This window comes from Protopterus annectens, chromosome 17.part0 (genome assembly GCF_019279795.1).
Source record: "Protopterus annectens isolate FY-2018-M chromosome 17.part0, PAN1.0, whole genome shotgun sequence".
Lineage (NCBI taxonomy): Eukaryota > Metazoa > Chordata > Ceratodontiformes > Protopteridae > Protopterus > Protopterus annectens.
This window is the reverse complement of record NC_056751.1, coordinates 557,801,757-557,824,336: the sequence shown is the minus strand read 5'-3', so window position 1 is coordinate 557,824,336 and position 22,580 is coordinate 557,801,757. Positions and strand designations below refer to the sequence as shown.

At 38.8% G+C, this 22,580-nt stretch overlaps 1 protein-coding gene across 3 annotated transcripts in view; it reads right to left on the bottom strand.

Annotated features, from left to right (window-relative positions):
• The window catches only part of LOC122791600 (non-muscle caldesmon-like), a 1,000,623-nt gene that overhangs the window by 339,450 nt on the left and 638,593 nt on the right, over positions 1–22,580 (bottom strand). For all 3 annotated transcript variants that reach the window (XM_044059382.1, XM_044059381.1, XM_044059384.1), the window contains one exon: positions 15,138–15,290. In XM_044059382.1, the coding sequence (XP_043915317.1) occupies positions 15,138–15,290 (153 nt within the window). The remainder of the gene's footprint in view (positions 1–15,137; positions 15,291–22,580) is intronic.

The following is a 22,580-nucleotide window of genomic DNA, read 5'->3' as shown; positions in this document are numbered from 1 at the left end:
TTTCTTCAGATTTTCTTCTAATTTTCTTCACATGTATCCAAACCACCGCACTCCACTCTCTTCGACATTTTCTGCAATTAGAATTACTTTGGCTTCTGGCCTTATATCCTCATTTTTTCATGTGTTCCCACAGTGTGCATCCTACCATCCTTCTCAGGCACTTCGTCTCCATCATTTCTAGCTTTCTCTACTGCTCTGCCTTCACTGCCCATGTTTTCGTACCATACATTAATACTGGTTGCACCACTTATTTGTACACATTACTTTCAGTTTCTTTGGCATTCTTCTGTCATACACCACCCCTGACACTCTGTGCCTGTTGGCTGCAGCCTCTCTGATTCTAGCTTTTACCTCTTCATTCAGACTTCTCTTCTCTTCCATCACCCCTCCAAGAAACTTGAAGCTGTTAACCTGTTCCACTATTTTCCCTTCTATCTCAATTCTTGGGTTATTCTGATTTATCCCATTTGCTGCCATTACAACTGTTTTATAGGTATTCTTTTTCATCCCATGTGCCTTCAGTTCTGCATTCCACCTTTTATCCTTTGGAGTTCTTGCTCAGAGTTAGCTCACAATGTCACATTGTCTGCACCTAGCAACTTTTTTGAACTTTCCCTTCCAGTTTGTTTTTTAACTTAGTCCATCACCAACATGAATAGCAATGAGCTCAGAGCTGAACTGTGATGCACACCCACTCCCACAAGGAGCCCTTCTATGAGACCAAACAGTATTCATACCCAAGTCATTGGATCCTTGTACATAGCCTACACTAATTTTACCAATGTTTCTGGAACTTTGAACGATTGCAAGACTGTCCTAATCAGCTTTCTTGGGACCTTGCTATGCACTTTCTCCAAGTCTAGGAATGCCCAGTTGGACTCTTCCCACATCTCTAGTTTCTTCTCAAGTATTTTCTCTCTCTGCAATGTCAGCTCCATGTGCTGCATCCTGACCTGAATCCTGAAGAACTGAATGAATCATCTCCCATTTTACTTTCTACTAATCTGTTTATTCATTTATCAGTCACCCTCTCCAGAATTTTCATGCAGTGTGACAGGAGTTTGGCACTGCTATACTGTCCATAGCTGGAATGCCCCCTTTGTTTTTGAACACTAACACTAGCATGCTTACTCTCCAGTCATCTGGATATGCCTTTCTGTCCAGACTGCTGTGAACACCCTCAGGAGCCATTTCTCCGCTCTCTCACCAAACACTTTTATCATTTCCACTGTGTCCTCATATGAGCCTGCTGCTTTCACTGACTTCATTTCCCTTAGTACTGTTCTTACTACTTTTATGGTGGGCTCCTCCTCTTCTTTCATTGTAGGTTGCATCTGGGGCAGTACTCCTTCTTTGGGGTTTTCTTAGTTCAAAAGCTGCTGGAAGTACTCCTTCAGGCTGTGCTTGATGTCCTGTAGATTGGTGAGCAGATTGCTGCTGGCATCCCTAATGAAGCCTGCCTGACATGTTTTTTATCTGTCTAACTTTGGATTGCAGCCTGTCATAGTTTGTTTGTGCCATCTACTAAATCACTTTCCAAAGCTGGTAGAGCACCTCTGATGCCTTGTTCTTTTCTATTGCAGCTCTTCTCTTAGCCTCTTTGTTAGCCAACCAGTACTCCTTCCAGCCCACTCCGTCATTTCTAACTCCCATTCTTTCCTGCACTCCTTCTTACTTCTGATGATTTCCAGGACTTCTGCATTGCATCACCAACTTTCCTTATGCACCTTATTTCCATACTTGGCTGGGATGCATATCTGTTCTATAGACCTCACACATGCTGTATTGAGGTGTTACCATTCTTCTTCAGCTCCACCTATTTCCATTTCTTCTTCAGGTTTAGAGCCATGAGTAATTCATTGAATTGCTGTGCTTTCTCTCCAGTCAACTTCCAGGTCTTCAGCCTGGTCTTTGTTGACCTTAGAGCCTTCTCTGGCCACTGATTTTGTGATTGCGGCAACCAGTAGTTTGTGCTGTGGGCCAGCTGTTTCACTGGGGATGACTTTTTAATCACTGATCTTACCCCATTGCCCTTTCTTTATTGGAGGAAGTGTACATGATTTGCATGTTAGTCACTCTTGCATGTGATCATGTGACATTCTTTCTTGCTAAACCATGTGTTGGCCACAATCAAGCCATCTGCAAGACAGAAGTCTAGAAAAGCCTCTCCTTCTTTATTCCTGCTGCCCCATCCACATGGACCCATACAGTACTTGTATACTGTTCTGTTTGTCCTGATATGTGCATTCAGATCCTCCATTATCAACAGTGATTCATGTTGTTCTGCTTTATCTAGTAGGTCCTGCACCAGTTCTCTGAATCTTTTCATCACTATCAAAACCCTGCTGTGGGGCATAGATTGAGATTATGAATACTGCCCTATCATTACACTGAAGTCTGACTGCCATGAGTCTGTCACTAATTCTGATGACCTCCCTCACTGTCTTCTGAAGCCTCTCTCTCTCTCATCACAATTCCCACACCATTTCTAGCCTGTTCTCCTCTTGAGTAGTATTCTTGGGATCACAAACTAAGTGGATTTTCTCCACCGTCCTTTAATCTTAACTCCTGGATATACAGGATTGTCAGCCTCCTCCTTACCATCATGTCATCCACTTCCAAGCTCTGTCCTGTTAGTGAACCTACTATGAGTGTAGCAAGTCTAAGTTCACTTTTGGCACACTGATTGGCTTTACATCCAGTTTTCACTGAACAGAGCTGTCACAGATAACACAAGCTTGGCAACTGGACACAGGCCAGCGAGTGGGTTACTGATCCAGGGCTGCTGGGCTTTACTGTGGGCAAACACTGGTCAATAGGGGCACATACACCTCTCCGACTGTTAGCATGGGTCTTTGGTGTAGGTTGGAGTAGGTCAGGTCTTCAAGCCACTTATTACCAGCAAATACTTATGCCCATTTGGTGACATTAGTCAACATGACCATATACCAATATGTCTTGGCCACTAGTGAAATCAAGGAATCTATGCACTTTTTTTTTTTTGTGGTGGTGGTGAATGTTCCCAAGTTAATAGGGGAATAGTTGGAATAGTCGAAGTCACCCAAGAGGATAGTGTTAGGCTGTGTGGTGAGGGATATCAATTTAAGATGAGCCTCACATGTCTGCTGGTGTCATAGAGGGGGTATGGCTGTTGACTGCTATCTGCAACTGTGTTTCATTTATTCTAAGAAGAATGCAGTGGAGTTCTAGATGATTGTCCTGCATTATGAGTCTGATGGTGAAATGGTTTCCTCGGAACGCAAAAACATCTTCACCAGTTGCAACTTCCAATGTGGCACTGGGTTTGAAAGAGTGGTAGGCATTAAAACCTTACATTGTGGGGTTGTATCCATTGTACCAAAATCATGTTTCAGTAGCTATAGGTTAGGAATGCCTTTAAAGAGTGAAACTTTTTGTTTTAGTTTCCAACAGTTAGCATAGCTGTTGGGTTCTATTACCTGATTGAACATTTGGGTTAGCAAATACCTAAACGTCAATCTGGTAACAGTAAAAGCAAAAAACCACAAATGGCCGATTTAATGCAGGGAAAGAATTCCCTTGGCCGTTATGTGGATTTTGCCCCTTTCCCCACTGTAGAGCGATCTCATAGTTGGTATATTTAGTTAGGGGGGGTGTGGGGGGCACAGCCCCCACATTGGGGGGTGTGGGGGTCAAAGCCCTCCACTTTATTTTGGTTTATTTTTTTTTTTTCCTGCCGAGGGAATTCTTTCCCTAAGTTAAATCGGCTGTTCACTGTTTTAATTTTTTGATATTACCAGATCAACATTTGGGTATTGGCTAACCTAAACATTCACTCAGGTAATATAGAAGTTAGCTATTTTTATATGACTTGATAGTGGTTGGCTATGTGGGTAATTTGAAGAGACTGACATTGCTTAAAACAAAGGCACAATGGGGGAAGAAAAATCCTTAGACAATATATGGAAGCCATGAGGAGAGTGATGCAGACTGTTCCTAGTGAAGCTGGGGTTGTCAGTCATGTCATCTCAGGCTGATACATTATATACAAGATTCCAAGAATAACACCAGTAATTAAGCCAATGATTAAGGTCAGTTACTTTTTGTTTGTATTACAACTTCATTCTCGGCAATGATACCAATATTAGTGTCAGTCCCTTACCAGATGCATATTCTGGAATTCCATTATATCCCTTTTCATATGATCCAAGGAGGTAAATGTCTTGTCATTCAATCCATGATCAAGTCATATGTGTACCTCAGATAAAGGGACTTGAGGGCTTTAGTGACATGTGTCCTAACAGCTGAGATGCAAATAACCATTACTTTGTCTTTGCTCAGCCTGGTGAGTAGAGCATGGAGTTTTTTTAGCTCTTGTAATTTAAATATGAATAACTCAGAGCAGGCTGAAAAATTACCCCTTTCCATAAGGGACAAGGTGTTACTCCAGGAATGAATTTGTGGATTTCCATCCATTCAGACACAGTAAAAGAAGTATTTTGTTTTGTGTGAAGATGAAGATGATTTAAAAGAAGTGGTACTCTCTGTGATACACATCTATAGCTGCAACATGTTCTATTTAAGTTGTAGAAGAGATAAAGATCTCTTGGGTGGGTGTTTATGTCACAATTGGAGTGACAGATGCGCAGTATATTCGAGAGGATAGGATTTGTTGAGGTTCAGTATGAGAGGCAGAGGTCACCCATCAACAAACTTTGGGATACCAAGAATAGGGACAAGGCTTTTAGGCAAACAGTGTGTGGTTCTTATGATTTAGACCTATGATTTTCTTGGTGAGAAAATGCTGTGGGCATTCAAGTTGTGCCAAGTGTTTGGATAGGTACACATCAAAAGACACATTCTCCTCAATGATTTGTCTAATAAGTGGTAAATACAGTAGAATGTTCACATTCCTGGACTTGGATGCCATACCCTTTCTAATAAGTTGCACAGTAAAAAAAATACTTTCTTACAATAGTGGATACATAGTGATTAAAGGACAGTTCACTGTCTACATAAGTTCTCAGATATCTAACTACTTGATCAAGTTTCAGGAGTCTGTTGTTAATCTGCTAGTTGTAGAAGATGTCATGTTTATCAAACAATGCTATTATACATTTGTGGGCATTTAGTTTTAGTCTATGGTTTTGAGACCAGCTATTTGTATGGGAAAGGCCCTCTCAGAGGATCTTGCTGTCATCTGGAGAGTTAATAATGTCTCCCGTTTTACAGTCATTAGCAACCTTGGTGAACCATAAGCCCTTAACCTTGACCTCTGAGAAGTAAATAACAAAGAAGAGGGGCCCAAGGACAGAGTCCTGTGGTACACCACTGGAGACAGATCTTTTGGAGAATTTGAAGCCTCCCAACAACTTTAATTTCATAGGTTCTGTTTGTGAGACAATTTGCTATCCATTGAGTTAGAAAGGGATTGACACTTAGCCGAAACAATTTATTAGCAATTTTTTGAATGTGGAACGGTGTCAAACACCTTAGAATTAGATTTGCAGTGTGTACTGATTTTCCCTCCTCCAATGCTTTAGTAACCATCTTGAAGATGTTGACCAGATTTAGCAGGCATGATCTGATCTTGACTCAACTGGTTGGGTCGTGTTTGTACATTATCTGTCCTTATTTATTAATTCCAAAAAAGCCCATGTGCCTTGAATGTTTACAGTTTTGCAATAGCAATAAATTGTGCAAAGCACAATGAAACCTTTATGAATAAAGCAGTTTTTGAACTTTCAAGTGAAAAAATCCAGGACTAACACATATAGCTGACAACACTGGAATTTTTACTCAGCAGGAAATGTATTTGTTTGCACATTACTGGTGAAAATGGAGTTTGCAGGAGTCCAGGCATGAATACAGCTCATTTGAAGCCCACCTTCTGATATCCTAGAAGGCAAAAAGCTGGGCACAAAATAACATACTAATTAAAGATAGGGTTTATACTATGGACAGGACAGAAAAGTAAACTAGGAGTTGACAAATTTAGAAAAGGCTGTAGGTATTACTGTTAGGTGTTAGCAGTAAATGAAGTACTGTTCTGCATTAGTTGTTCACTAATTTTCAATGCTCACTTTATCCAGTTCAAGGTCCTGAGAAAATGAGCACCTATCTCATCAGGCAACGGACATAAGGGAGAAAACATTCCTCAGATGGGGCTGCAGTTACACCTTCACAGACTACACAGATATTCACTGACATACATGTATGCACCCATGTACACACAAACACACACACAAACACACACACACACACACACACACACACACACACACACACACACACACACACACACACACACACACACACACACACACACACACACACACACACACACACACACACACACACACACACACACACACACACACACACACACACACACACACACACACACACGCACACACGCACACACAGACACACACACACACACACACACACACACACACACACACACACACACACACACACACACACACACAGCCCTCCCCCCAACAATGCAATGTGACCATCATCAGTTCACATCATTATAATGTGGGTGGAAACCACAACTGCCAAAACCCACAATGGCACAAACAAGAAATTTAGACTCTGCAAAGAAGGCATTTCACATGAGAAATGAAGCAGGAAACTGAGAGTTGTAAAAATACATTAACTGAAGCACCAGGGCACTATGCAATATTATAACATATAAATCAAACCTGAGGAAAACATAACTGTCTCAGCAGGGCTTTCACAGAGGGAAGAACAGTAACAGGTGAAGAACCATCAAGTTTTTTCTTAAGTTGTTGAGATTTTTTTTCTCTTTACAGAGTTAAAAACACAGCTTCATGCCATTCCAAACCTTTGCTATTTTGAGTCAGTTAGAGAATAAGTCTTATTATGATACATTCTTGAATATTTAACAATGTTGTGGAAGAGGGGGATGGGCTACTTTTGACTTCCTTGCACTTTTTATCTCACGAGCGAAAAGTACATTTGCCGGCAAAACTTTCAGTAAACACTTCTGCAGGATACAACTCCAAACAAGCAGGAAAGGTGAGAAAAAGAGTTAAAGCTTGAATAAAATTACATCACTGTGTTTCCTACAGTCATCAGAACATCAGACAAAGCAGTTCCTCTGGGACACAGGGCTAATCATATGTATGACAACATCTGTGGAGGAAGAGATGATGCAATGAAGACAAGCATATACAATTTGTTTTACAATTTCTTGCAAGGGTCAAAGATGAGCAACCTAGCATGGGCCACATCAAATTGCAAATGGAAAACAATACATACAAACCAGATAATTTGTAAAGGGCAGTCTTCTGTCAGCAGCCAACAATCTGGTTATTCGATTCATATTCAGATTGGTGAAACAGAGTTCCCTTACCAAGGGTAATACAGCAGTTCACTTACCATGAGTAATACAGCAGGAAACATCTTAACCTTCACACATCACATTCTTAATGGAACAGGAAATTAAAGAAATAATGCCCTGATTATTCTTAGGCCTCTCTATATGAAGCCATTTGGTCAAATATTTTTGCAGGGTGTAACAAGATTTACTGCCTGTCTTTCGTGTGTGTTTTTTTTTTTTTTGTCTGTTATAATTTTCTTTCTCTACATCAGATTATACAGATGTTTAATAAAGCATCAGAATGTAAAAATGGTGGTTTGTGTTAAATGCAGATCCCAGTAGTTTTGGTCAAACATAATTCTCTCGTAGTTAGAAAAAAAATCCATTTCTTCTCTTGAGTTGTTAATGACAAATGCCCTGATAGAAGGTCTCTGCATCATTTATTTATGTTTTAAAATTTTCCCTCTGAAGGTCACTTCCATGTGTGGGAGAAGGGTCAATATCAGAGAGGAACAGTACTGCCTGTCATCCTGTGTGGGACCAAATGAGACCTTGCAGCTGTTTCTTCATTACCTAAATGCAATGGAATGTGAGCTACTCACGAGGGAGAAGACGCCAGCAGCTAAGACAATGCTGGACAATGTGGAACAAGATAATTTCTGCAGGTCTTCAAAAGCTGTTTTCCTTACTTTACAGACATACGGATTTTCAGAATGAGCAGGATACAGCTTTAGGTTTTCAAAAACAATTTTTGAGTTTTACTCAGGAATTTATGTATCTTAGTTTAAACAACAAAATGTTCTTTTGTAAGTGCGGTAAGTTATCTTTGTAGTTAAGATAATTTATTTTACTTATTTTGAACACTTTGTTTAAAAAAATGAAGACAAGAGACTAGAAAGTAAGATCAGTACAGTATTCCAGAATTTTCTCTGGATGCTGTCTGCATTACAAGACGTGAAATGTGGTTGACAGTGTTCAGATTAGAACAGGGTATGTGTTTCATGCCATCCACAACATTTTGCACCTTTCCTTTTTTCTGTTGATATTCTCCATGTGCATGTTTCATCACATAACATTCTTAAAACTATTCTTTGGAGCTCTATTAAATGACATTTCCTGTACATTCTCCTTCACTGGGCTGGAAGATGAACCTTCAACTACGTTAAAAGTTACCATCATGGCCCTATAATAATAACAGTACCCATTTTTTAACCAGGTTGGCTCATTGGACATGCAGTTCCTTTTCTAGGGTAACCTGGAACAATAACTATTTAAGTGGCTTGCTCAAGGTCTCACACTAGGGCTGAGGGAATCAAACCTTGTACTGTTGGAACTAAAGCTCACGGCCTTAACCCTTTATGTCAATTGCCATACTTACTAGTTTCTATAACAATAATACAACAGCAAATGAGCTGCTTCCTGTAGTTCAGGGTTCGAGACTGTCAGCCCTCATTTGCCTACTTTATGACTGCGCAGCTCATTAATAACACTTATCCATAATTATGCATAAATTGTAAGATATTTAAGTATCAGTAATGCATTTTTTTTTTCATTTGTGTATGTTCTGATTTAATGGGGTTTATTTATTATCCCTAAATCCTTATAGCACATTATGAATATGATTAATAAACTCAGAATCCCACACAGAAGGTAAAATAAACTGGGACAGATGCACCCTGGAGTTGCATTTGACATTTTTGTATTGTACTAGGGAAGAAACCAACTACAATTTTGATCATTACATTTCTTTCTCTGGTAAAGTTCTGCACAGAAGTTTGACTGCCTGATATGATTAAATAATACATTATCTTTAACATTGCTAAAACTAGAGAGCAAAGTAGTTTGTACCTCCTCTGCTATAAACATGTTGTATTTTGCCTTCAATGTATACAATTACTCAGTATCTACTTAACTTACCCCTTACTTCTAGTTTGGCATAGTGGTTTAAGACTGTGCTGTTAGAACCTACAGTAGTCCTGGGCATACCTCTAAACTGTACAGATTTTTGCAGAATCTCCAGATTTTGCCCTCATATTTTTGGCCCTTTTTTCTGGCAAATTAGTGGCAAGTCATTAAAGACTGAAGTTAAAAAATAATGACAGACATTTGACTTTCAGACTTCATACTCTTCAGAAAAAAATCATGCTAATACAGAACCTGTTACTCTATCCACTTTCTATGTTTGTAAGAGCAGTAATTAAAAATCATTTCTGTTTTTGGTCCCTTGTCCCACTTTTATATATGGCTTTGTCCAGATTTCTTGCTCTAAGAGGTTGAGAGGTATGGTCCTGGGTTTGACTTCTGTCACCTCCAATTGTCTCTAAGCAAGTCATTTAACACAACAGCTCTGAGTATGCATCTAATGGTATTACACACTTCACAATATTTTTTCCATATTATGGTCAAAGCCAAAAGGAAACGCATCCTAGCAGTATGGACCAAATACATCTCTCCCTACAGAATGCTCCAGATTTGTATACAACCCTTGTTACACAAAAGATTGCACCTTACAACACTTTAAATTGTGCAACTCCTACCCCAATTATTGTCGACAAATTCATATAATTCATGTGACTCCTTGAAAAATATATTCTGTGTATGTACATTCTATCAATATTATATAAAACATTCAAATATTTAATGAATGCTTTAATCTTCCAAATATGGATTTTACAAATCAAATGATTATTTGCATTGGAATTTCATGCCCCTTTCCACATCCCTTTTTAAAAATACTTTAAAGAACCACATATTACATATATGTGTATTTTCTCAATTAAATCTTCTGTAAGCATGTCTTGGACTGATGCATTGGTGAAGGGAATGACATTGTTGCCTCAGAGGAAAAAAAATCTCTGGTTCTCTTCTCAGCTGGGGTGCCTTTTATGACGAGTCTGCAACATCCTCCCTGAGGTGAAATTTTTATTTTATAGGTGCTCTGGCTTCTTCCCCCATACCAAAAAGACATACACATGTTTAAACACACACACACACACACACACACACACACACACACACACACACACACACATATTGTATTACCTCTGGTTATACTTACACAGATCTCGTCAGAACAGTTTATGCACCATCATGAGGAACTTTCCATCCTGTTGTTTCCCAAAGCTGTTGAAACAACTACTAGTGCTACACAAGGTTGAAAAACAGGTGTCAGTGGGCAGCAGATGAATTGTGATCCATCAAGTCCCTAAACAAGCAACTACTTAATTATTATGGATGGGTAACTGTAAATTCACCACGCGGGTTCCATCTGTGTCCCTCTTGGATAGGGGCAATAGATGCTGATCATGGAAATTAAGGGTAGAACTTGACTAGACTTGTAAGGGCCCTAGGGCCATTAGCATAGTAACTTCCTATAATCCTATTACTATTGCAGCCTCAGACAAAACTGCATAAAAGAAGTGGAGTTGGAAAGCCATGATGGACACGTGGCTTACTTTTCATGGTCCGCATGGCCCGCTGTCTCCTCCTCCTTTCCATTTCTCTGCATGTTGCAGCATCAGTTATAAAAGTGCACTATAAATACAGGAAATGCCTGCCAATAAGCATGTGATTGCATTCAAATTTTGTATCATCTTAGTGGGGAAAATAATTATCATGTTTGAAATAGCTGCAAGTTTTATTCTCCCGATAAAAAACAAAACAGCAGAACTATAAACCTCACCGAAGACAGAAACATCTGGAAAAATTGACAAGAGCTGTTCTATTAGCAGTTCCAGTGACTTAAGTACCTAGTCTGAAAACTCCTAAATATCCAGAATTTGCAAGACTTGGAAAGCATTCATTCACACCTTAAGGATAAAGTTTAACCAATCACATTGGTTATCATATCCAAGTAACTTAAGAAAAGAAACCCAAGAAAGGTCACCATTCCAAGATGACTGGCCAAGGAAATTTCAGTTATTACTGATGCATCAAGAATCCTCCAATCAATCATCTATGCATTTAATTCTTCTGTCCAGTACCCAGGCAGTCTCAGTAAGATTAAAAGTGTCTTTGTCCATTCCTCAGGGCAACAGAAGATGAAAAAAAGCAAACTAACTTACTGAACAAATGTGGAGTCTGGAAGGAGTCATACAGCTTTCTGCTGAGTACTCAGTTTTATCCAGTTTTTTATACAATGTGTACTACTGCTTTTGTTTACCTTGATAAAATGGTCAGAAAAGTGTTGGGTAACTATTAAAAGTATGTTTATTTTTCTATTTGAAAAATATTAAAATATGACCCAACATTTTAAACTTTAAATCAATAAATGAGGGGCAACACACTTATGAAAAGAAACGTCAAGTGATAATTCTGTGACTGCCATGTTACCCACAGAACCCTGGAAGTTACCGTCATTACTTTTCCTTACCTTATTCTTTAATTTAACTTCTTAGAATGGCAATGCTTTGTGCTTTAACACCTGAATGTATACCACAGTTTATATGTATAAACAGTAGCTTTCACAAAAAAAGCACACCAGTTTTAAGGGTTTAAGTGAGGAATGACCGTCATAATAAGGTAAACAAGATATGTGAACACCCTCTGTAGAACCAAAAAGCTGATGCCTGTGATGACTTCATGTACAAAAAGGATCCATCCACTTTTTCAGTTTATTTTCTATTGTTAATAGTATAGGTGGGCTGGTCCATATACCCTTTACAGCCACAACCCAGGCCAATGAGACAGTGATAGTTTATTATTACATGTGAGCTATGCAAGAGAATATCACTTAGGCAAACTTTAAAACATAATTAAAATAAATTTATATGAATTTATGTGCAGGTATACTGCGCATGAATTAGTACAATTGATTGTACATTGATAGAAGCTAGGCATACAGTGAGTCTTATGTTTTTAAATGTTATTCACGCTGTGGCTGTTGGCCTGTCCTCAAAAAAATTCTTTGATCATCTAATACTTTACCAAAAAAACACCTGGTCTTTGAGGGTGCAAAGTAGGAGTATTTTCTTTCAGGAGCTGTGCAGCAGGTAGAGAATGGATAATTATTTAAGGAGGACTACTGACTGGAAACAATGATGGATTGTGTATCACCTGCTAGAGATGGAAAGTTCTTGATGCATATAAGTAATCAAATGAAGATTCCAGACCACCCCCCAGGAAAAAGTTAGATGAGTTGTACACTTACCACCCTTTGCAATAGTCATCAGGGATCCATCTTAGTGCTGTATAATAGGACAACATAAAGGACAGATTGCGTTTGATAATGTTACTTGTGACATTTTTAGAACCAGGAAGAAATCACCCCAAATGACAGAGGGCACATTATCATTTTCAATCTTTTTTTACTTCTTTATTTCTATGTGCAGTGCTGCAGTGCATATTTTCTGATAAAGGAAATAAAATGAATGGAAGGCTAGTGGGGTCCACAAGTACACAACCCCACAGTTGATACCAGGCAGTAACTCATTATTTATTTATTACGTGGCTTATTTTTTGTAGCACAGTTCTCAGGCACAATATATCCATTCCTGGGGTATATACCATTTAAGGTCACATAAGGCTCCAAAATTAAAGGGTAACCAGCTTTACAAATTTCAATGAGTCTTTGCTTCCTGTAGAAAGGTGATTATTTATATGTAGAGGCATTCTAACAGTAGCTATTACAGGAAGTAGAGGCTTACTTTTAGAATGTGGCAGTAAACAGTACCAGTTTTCCTGTAAACGTGAATTATTGCTGTAGGCGTGTAAATATTCTATGCTGCTTCCAGGATTTACCTCCGTATCTGCATGCCTACAGCAGGAGGGAGCTTTGCAGAAGATGACATGCAAGAAGATTTGTCAGAAGTAATGAAGACCACAGCAAGGTCAGCAGAAGGACATATAAAAAGAAACTAACAGTCATCGGGGACCTTATAAAATCAGTCAGGTCTTTTAGGGACAGGGGCCTGGGAATCTGGGTTTTTAGGGCCTATACAAGCCTAGCCATAACAATTCCCTGGCTATTTCTTCCTACACTATTTACTTCCCTGGACCTGTCTTGCAGGGTGACTGACATGATCCCCGGGGTGAATTTCCTTTCTCCCATCAAATCATCAAGGTTCCTTTTGAAGAGGGCCAAAGAGGTGCTCTGCTTGACATGTATGGGAAGTGTATTCCAGAGTCTTGGGAATCTCTGGGTCAGGAACCTATCCCTCCAGCATGTTTTGTTTATTGTGATGACAAGATTTAGATCCCTGGAGCATGTGGCTCTGAGTGATTGGGATTTCTTTAAGTGTAGCATGTCCAACAGCTCTGGGTTTGACATGGCCTCCCTCTGAGCATACCTCTGGGTTTTCACTAACCTCAAGGGGTATGTCAGAAGAAACAAGTGCAGCCAAAGAGGATTCAGGCCTAACTTTGATAACCTTCCTCTTCAAAGATGGCTCAGCCAAAGGACTGCCAAAACCCTCCATCATGTCCCTAGCCAGACGTTTAAGTCCCTGATTTTCTAGGTAAATATTCAAAGCCGACAGATGACTATGCAATATCTTAGGCACAAAGACCTGGAATATCGAACAGAAATGATAGTCTTGAGTAGGTCCTAAACAAAACACATAAAGCTTGTGACTATCTTTATGTGGAATTTGCCTTCCACACCTACACTTGCCTTTCCTAGATGCATTAACAACAACAAGTGGCAGTAGCAGGGAAATAAATCCCATACGGGGTACTTATCTGAAGCTGGAAGGTGAACCAATGATATCCAACAGCAGACCAAATGTAAGAGTCAACCTTCCAAATGGCGGCAAAAAGTTCTGAGAATGGTACGTACGCACATCCCTTTTATGGCTCACATTCTCAGTGACTTTGTGTGATGTCCCACATACTGGCAGTAGCAATAAGCTTTTGTATAAAGGCCAGATGCCAGGTCGACTGGTGAAAAACAATCCATATGTAAAGAATACTGCAACATTTAATAGAATAACATCTTAACTTCCACAGAAACATAAGTAAGACCTGTTGGCATCCCAAAGAAGCCTTCTTTTAAAGTATAGATTTCCTTTGAATATGAAGCAAAGTAGCTCCCTGACCCTCTTTAAGCATAACCAAACAAATTAATGGGCAGTCATAAATAGACTGTGGATCTTTTCCCTCAAGTGCTCCATTTAAAGAATTCAGAACTTGGTATAAATGAGTCATGTCAATGGGTAGAGATGATCTGGGATAATATGCTAGGCTACAAATGGTACTCTGGAAGAATATGAACCTATTGAACTTCCTTCAGAAATTGTACTATATGCTATCCCAAGAAGACGTTACAAATGCACTTGCTGTGACTTTATTTTCACTAATACTTCTTAACATTCAATGTTTCTCCCAGTCTTCTGCATTTGTATTCTGTGAAAAATAATCTCTCTCTGTAATACAAGAAAATACACATTTACAGATTCAAAAGGGTTTACATCAGCACAGAAATCTGTCTAGACAGGTGTTTTCATCTGGGCCAATGAAGAGTGAAATAAAAGACTTTTAGTAAACACCAGAAATGTGACCAAAGAAAATACAGTCATTTAAAAATTCTCCTGAAATGCTTTCCTGGATTTGCTGACTGTTCTTTGGCAGTCTGTTCTTAAAACTTGGAATAAGCTTTTATTATCAGATCTGTGAAGTGTCACTTTAAGTGTAGATACTGCCAGTGTAACCTTGTGACTGCTGCTCATTGTACCTACCATTGAGTTAGACAAACACCTACCAGCAAGCATACAAAGTGGAGTTCTGATCATTAGTTGTCAGTGGCAGAGTTCATTATATGACCGGTATTCACTTTCTGCTTAACCAAAACACAAGAATGAATGACACATACTTGTCTTCATCTGTGACTCGCTCAAACTCTGTGGCTGTGCTGTCAGCAGGTACACCATTCTCTGACTCCTTTCGAAGCTGTTCCTCACGTTGCCTGCGTCTGCGTTCCCTTGCTGCTTCTTCTTCATCTTCAACACTCCACTGAGTGGTAAGACTGTCAAAAAGAAAGAAAATGTTTTTTTAAAGGGAAATTAAATTAGCTCTGTCTTTGATTAGAGGAATGGTGCACTAATCATGTACTATGGTAAGAACAATACCATTCATCTAATATCGTCGGTTTAATCAATCAAAAAAAAATACGCCTGATAATATGCCAGACATGACTAAGTCATTCAGCAAATCAGACACTTTAATATCTCAAAAATATACATATATATATATATATTTTTTTATACTTTCATTCTATTCACTTGTTATCAGGGTAAATTAACTGGTTACCACTGACTTTTGTCAGTCAAACCTCTGCTCCAAATGCAAGGGTGAATGCAACATATAGAGGCAAAATGACAAAAGCAGATCACCGTAGAGCAGAAAACAGCAATGATACAAGATGTCACAGATTGTGCTGATGTACAAATGATGTCATGAATTAATAACGGCGGTGGCAACATTAAACTGGAGTCCTAGTTTAATGCTACTTTCAGTATGACTGATATTAGGTAGAAATGCAGACGTCTAGATTATCTTTATACATGTATCAGAATGGACATGATCATTATCAGGGCCTTCATTAACACGGAGAGTGGTTAAACTGAAGCAGAGGCCTACTGTGTGCATGTTGCCCTTGTACAGATACCTGTTTCACAGTTATTAAAATAACACCAGTGCATAAAACATCTAAAGCCATGTAACGGACAAACAAGTGATGTTCGTGCTGTATTTTTTTTTTCTTTTTTGCCTTGCATGCTGCTAATAAATAGCTGAGGCAAAATGCTGCCTTTACTATGTTATACGGAAGCATGAAAAAACAACATCAGTGTAATCCTACATTACAGATCATATGCAAGTCAGAAAGAGAAATCAAGGCTGTCTTTGTTCTAGAAAAATGCTGGGTAAACTAGGTAAGCCCACTGGACATGAAGGAGAACTGTCTGGTTGGGTGAATTACTCAAGAGTCACACAGTAGGCAGATGAAGGTAGAAGGATCAAACTCTGTTCTCTTCACTACAGGAAGTAGTTTGTTAACAGTTCTGAGTCTTAATCCTCCTCTGTAATATGACAAATGGAAAACTGTACTCTATGAGTGAATGAGGGCAGAACAAAGGGGGGATTAGTATGGATTGGAATCTGGACAGAGACCCACAACAGAAGAGATGAGAGAGAGAGAAGATTTTCTGATGGTACTGGAGCTATGCTGATTTAAGGACATCTCATGGGTTATAAAGTACTTAAATGCCAGATTACTGTGTCAGTCTTTAGGTGAGTTTGATTTATGTGATACTATGATATGGCACTAATTTTACCTTTGGTGACTGCACTACATGCCTCTGCATTTATGATGCAACTGTAATTAGGTTAACATTTATTAGTACAATCAAGATTTTCATACCTCTCAACTGTCCAGATTTTTGCCTGATATCTTTCATATGTTTCTCATAAAATTGTGGTTTTCTGACAAATCTTTGTCAAATTATTGAGGACTGAAGTCAGAAAATGATAGATATTTGAGTTTCAGACTTCACGTCTTTCATAAAATTCATGCTAATGTAAAAACTGTTATTCTAGCAACTTTGCAAGTCTATAAGAGCAATATTTAAAAAGTGTCACTGTTTTGGGCCTTTGCTCCCCCCCTCCCCATTGGTTATGGCTTTGTCCAGATGTCTTGCTCTAGGAGGTTGAGAGGTATGCTTTTGTAGGATATTAGTAAATCTGAGGGGACTTTAGAATGATTCTTCACTTGTAGTGACCTAGCTGTTGTTACAAATCTAAACAAACTCAAGAATGTATTTGAAACTTGTGGGCTCCAGTCTGAGACTCAGAATTTCAGAAGTTACTTGCACTACACTGTGGGGGGGGGGGTCAGCAGGTTATGGATTAACTGTGGGAAAGGGTTGTTCAGTTTGTGGATGTTAGACAACTGTCCTGTTAGAAGTGGAAAGGCAAACATGTAATACTTACGAGATTACATGTACAGCTCAAATGCTGCAAATGCAACTGACTACAACTAGAACAATTAAGCTAAATAAAACAGACACTGCTCTTAAAAAACTAAACACTTTTTCCTTAGAACCAATAATAGATATAGTATTTCTGGCATCCACTACAAACCATTTGGTGTTTCCTCTCAGACATGTCTGAAAAGCTGTATGTTTGATCATATTTATTGCTTCTAAGCTCATCTCACTTTTCAAAATGAATTTTCTACACTAATGGCATTTTTAATGCCTGAGGAACCACATATTTCCTTCACACTTATCAGCTTTTACATTTCATTGCTTTCTGGAGTTTTACTTTGCCTGCAAGATAATTAGCTTATTTACTATGAATATTTACTGAAATTATCTAGAACATTAACTTTTGTGTGTGTGTGTGTGTGTGTGTGTGTGTGTGTGTGTGTGTGTGTGTGTGTGTGTGTGTGTGTATATATACATGCATTTGACAGAGACTTTCTATTTGTGTGCAATGTATAAGCATGTATATGTGAGAGTGTGCATTTTGAGTTTGAATGTGTAATCATTGAGTGTTTTCTGAAACGTGTGACTCAACCAATTTCTGTATCAGCTGAATGCTCCTGGTATGGCAAAAAGCCTGTATGTGTTTTTTTTTTTTTACTTTGTTATTAGCTGGGTAAAGGAAGAAGAAATCTCTACTGACTATAATATTAAAATGCTGTATCTTATATCTGCTCAAAAGAGTGAGTGACACTTGAGTCAATTTGAACACCCTTCAAGCTCCCACCTTCCATATCATTTTTCCTGTGTACGTGTTTACAAATGATTCCACACAGAGAGTTCAAATGAAGTCCCAAAGAACGAACCCTACTCCTTACCTTCAGTTAGGAGACAGAAGGTCTTACTTTCCAAAGCAAAATGGAGTACTAAATACATTTGAACTTCAGAGCACATTTGTCCAGCTATGTTTGATTCTTTTAGTCGTTTAACAAAACCAGCCTACTTTTACCAAGTAACATTTTTGTTCATCAAGAACACGCAAAGACCACCTTACATGGTAGTGCAGTCAGCAGGTCATGGACAACATTAAATATTAGTTGTTAGTGAATAAATCAACAAATGGTCATTTTGTAAGGTCACTGAATTCATTTTTCTCAAGGTGTAGCAACCTTGAAGTCTGTTATATTAATATGGGAAAAGGATTTATTGGACACGTTTTGAAAACACTTTAAAAAGTATTTCTTCAAATTTTAATTAATGATTTGGTTGCAACACCACTGTCTTTGATAAAAATCTCCATGAATAAAATTATTATATACCCCGTCATGTCAATCTTATGATATTGCAAGGATGAACTAGCAAATCAACAAATTAAGTTTACATAATGTTACAACAATAATTACTTGAAGTATGATGGTAATGCAGGTTTGAACCACTCCTGTTGTCAGCTTCATCAAAATGAAAAAGCTTGAATAAATCAACTGAGAACCAAATAACAGTACATCTGTTTAATTTACAGTTAATATGTGCTTACAGTTTTTGTACTTTAACATTTTACTTTAGCTGGCATAGAGAGATAAAGGCCTGACAATGACACAAATGATTCAGGTTCAATTTGCCACTTCAAAGCTGGACAGAGGGTAAGACAGAAATAAGGAGGCAATGCTTGCTCACCTTTCTTAGTGGAAGGGGAGTGGGGTTGGATATCTGGGGTCCACGTTATTATGGTAGATTACTCAGTGGAGACTGAAAACCTCATGAGAGTGCTAGCTTCATGAAAAGGCTGGGTGTCTTGAGGAATTTTGTCACCTGCAGAAGTGAGTCACATGCCTTTGCTGATATCCATTGCATAGCAAACCATGCAGAGTGTTACTGGGCATGCTCCAAGTTATTGCAAAGTATGATATTATCTGCTGCCTGTAATGCAAAGAGCTTTGCTTCATATTCAGTTTTATGACTGACCCAACAAAAATAAGTGATACAAATTAGTAAATGTAGGCACATAAGATGAAATGATTTTAACATGTGAATTGCACGGATGGGGCTCTTCTGTTTTCATAATGAAGTTATCCTTGGCAATAGCATGAAAAGTTTGTTTTGTCTTTCAGCTTTTCCCGGTTAGGGGTCGCCACAGTGGAACTGCAGTCCGCTAAGGATTGGCAGTTTTTTTTATGGTGTTGAGTTGCCAGCCGGATGCCCAACCTTCAACGAAGGCACACCCATTCAACGCATGTCTTTTGAATGCCCACTCGACCGCAGGGAGGACATGCAAACTCCACACAGAAGGCACTCCCAACCCAAGCCGAGAATCGAACTGGAGAATCTCTTGCTGTGAGGCACCAACGCTACCACTGCACCACTACGGAAGTACCGACAATAGTTTGAAAAGTACTACTGAAAAATATCACTATGGACCAGTCAGATGCTTTGATTTAAAGTGATTTTCCAATGCTACTAAATGCATTGTGGCAGCTGATGAGTCAAGTGTCACTATACATTTTTCCACTTATCTGTACTTATTTATTTGGGCAGTTTTTTAATAAAAAAATCTTTGTAAACTTTTTATTAAACCATGCTCCAAATAAATTTAGTATTTCTTTCCCTGACATTATCCTTGGGGTAACGTGTTGCATCTGTAAACTTTGACGGAGCTCCGTTATGCATGCATGGGGGTGTGCCCAATAAAATTTATGGCTGCAAGACACATTTTTACTACACTGACACCACTAAGGTTAAACTTTACTCTTTTCCACAGTGATGTCAGTGTAGCAAAAATGAACTTTTTTAAAATTGGATATCTCTACTGAATTCAACTAAAATTGTTTCCTAACGGTAAGAGGTACTATTCAGCAATTTTTGCACCAAATGCCGTGGTGCAAAGGTAACATAAAAAATAATAAAAAAAATCACTTTAACTGCCTATTATATAATTCCACACAATGACAAAAGCAATCATGAGCCCTGCTCTTTCTTCAGCCAGTAGCATAGTAATGACACCACACTTTTCTTGTTTGCTGTAAGCGAAGTGTCGTTGAAGCAGCAACCAGTATAGAATAGCAAAAAGGCCTGGTGTGGTTACAATGTAATAAATTCCATATGTCATAACAGATAATCGTCTTCAACTCATGGTTCATGTAATCTGGGAATGGAGTTACTACACAACAGTACATACTCTGTCACGCCTTCTTAATTAAAGGTTCCATTTAAGGCACATGGTTATGTTATATCACATTTCATCCAGTCGTACACCATTATTACTAAAAAAAAGGTTTGTGCTTGAGTTGTCTAAAAGAAAGCCTTCCAATTTTGTTTCACAAGATTATGACATTAAGGGAGTACCAGAACTATTTTCTTTGCTGTCATTTGAATTACAAAGCTGAAACTATGTAAATATTTCTCTCCATCATGTGCAGAGCCCACTTTTTAATTTTTCATCTGGTTTAGAAGCCCACGTTTGCACTTGTTTCCCACCTTTCCTGTAAACAATCTAGCCCAGATACAGATTTGCTATATTCAAGACTGTTTGTAAACTTCTGAGCCCCCCCCCCCAGCCTTTCTGTGTCGGAGGGTAGCCTTCTAGCTTGTCAGTGGGTGTGGTAAGCTGCAAGCACTAGGTAGCCTATCTACCACAAGAGGAGTGGTTACTGGCCCAGAAAGTGAAGTTTATTGGCCGTTTGGGCAGTTTTTTCCATCTCTTTCAACTTCCGGTTTAAAACCCCGCATTTGCACTTGTTTCATACCATTACTGTAACTAGCCTAGTCCAGATACAGATTTGCTGTATCCAGGACTGCTTGTAAGCTTCTGAGCCCCCAAGCCATTCTGTGTCAGAGGGTAGCCTTCTAGCTTGCCAGTAGGAGTGGTAAGCACTAGGTAGCCTCTCTACCACAAGAGGAGTGGTTTCTGGTCCAGAAATTATAGTTTATTGTCTGTTTGGGCAGATTTTCCATCTCTTTTAACTTTCTGGTTTAAAACCCAGCATTTATGCTTGTTTCCTGCCTTTCCTGTAACAAGTCTAGTCCAGATACAGATTTGCTGTATCCAGGACTGTATGTAGCTTCTGAGCGGTGCCAAAGTCTGCTCTTCATTTTTTCCTTAGACCTGCTAGTTCTCTCCTCTCCTGCACTTTTACTAGCTTATCATTCTAGCACTTTGCCAGACTTTGTGTAGCAATTATTGTAGCACACAAAAGTGCTGCCAGCACTAAACGTTCTACAAGGAAACAACTCCAGTACTTATTAATAATACCCACCCATCCAGGCTTGTCTAAAGGTCAGTTCCCGGTGCTTTCTCCTATTAACCTGGTGAACTTGGGCATTCTGAGGCAATGTAGCAACTGCCTCATGTACACCGACAACCCTCTCCTCTTACCTCCCAACACTCAGATTTGCAAAAGATGCACTGATATATCCAAACTGGATATAAAAGACAACTACATATTTTCTACAGCTTTTTTACAGACAGCACATTAGTTTCCAGTAGTTCATCAGTACATTCAAGTTCATGAATACAAAAAAGCAAAATCGTAATCAAACCAAAACATTGGGTAAAACATTTTTATAGTGATTTGGTGATGGAAGGAAGCACTGTATTTTGTAGGAAAAATGCCATCTCAAAAAAAGTGCATTTGCCATGCAATCACATATTCACTTACTGGAGGCTTGCAATATTTGCAGAACATTAAGTACAGATAAAGTCTGTGTTAAAAACTACATTGTACTGAGAATAATGCCAGGCTGAAGTTCCAGTTCAAAGACAAGCACTTCTACAAATATAGCTGGCAACAAATAATCAAATCCAAACATAGACACTTAAGCCCTTGGTGTAACTCCTGGCAAGAAAACCACAAGTGGAATGTCCAGAAGCAAATCCCATATTTACTGACTACAGCCTACAGTCCTTGTAGGCAAAGAAAGACTAGATTATTGACAGGTAGACAGTACTTAAAGACACAGTTGGCTTGATCCTTCAGAATTAAAATGAACTTTTGCACTGGGAACTGTGCAAATACCACAGTATCTGAGTAGTAGCTGAGAAGCAATAGAAACATGAAGCACAAAGCCTTACAGAGAATGATGACGTTTATATGACATGGGATCACCCACTACCAACATTACAAAAATAGATGTAGTCTACGAAAGAAAGAAAGTAGCACTGATCAGTGAAATTGTTGCACCCACTGATAACAGTATCTTAGGTACAGAGAGATACACATATGTAAAATACATGGATTTAGAGGCAGAAATGAGAGCAATGTACAAGAGATATGCCCAGATAGTTCCAAAAGTAGTAAAAGCAATGGGTCTAATTAATAAGAATTTACAATCCGACTTAG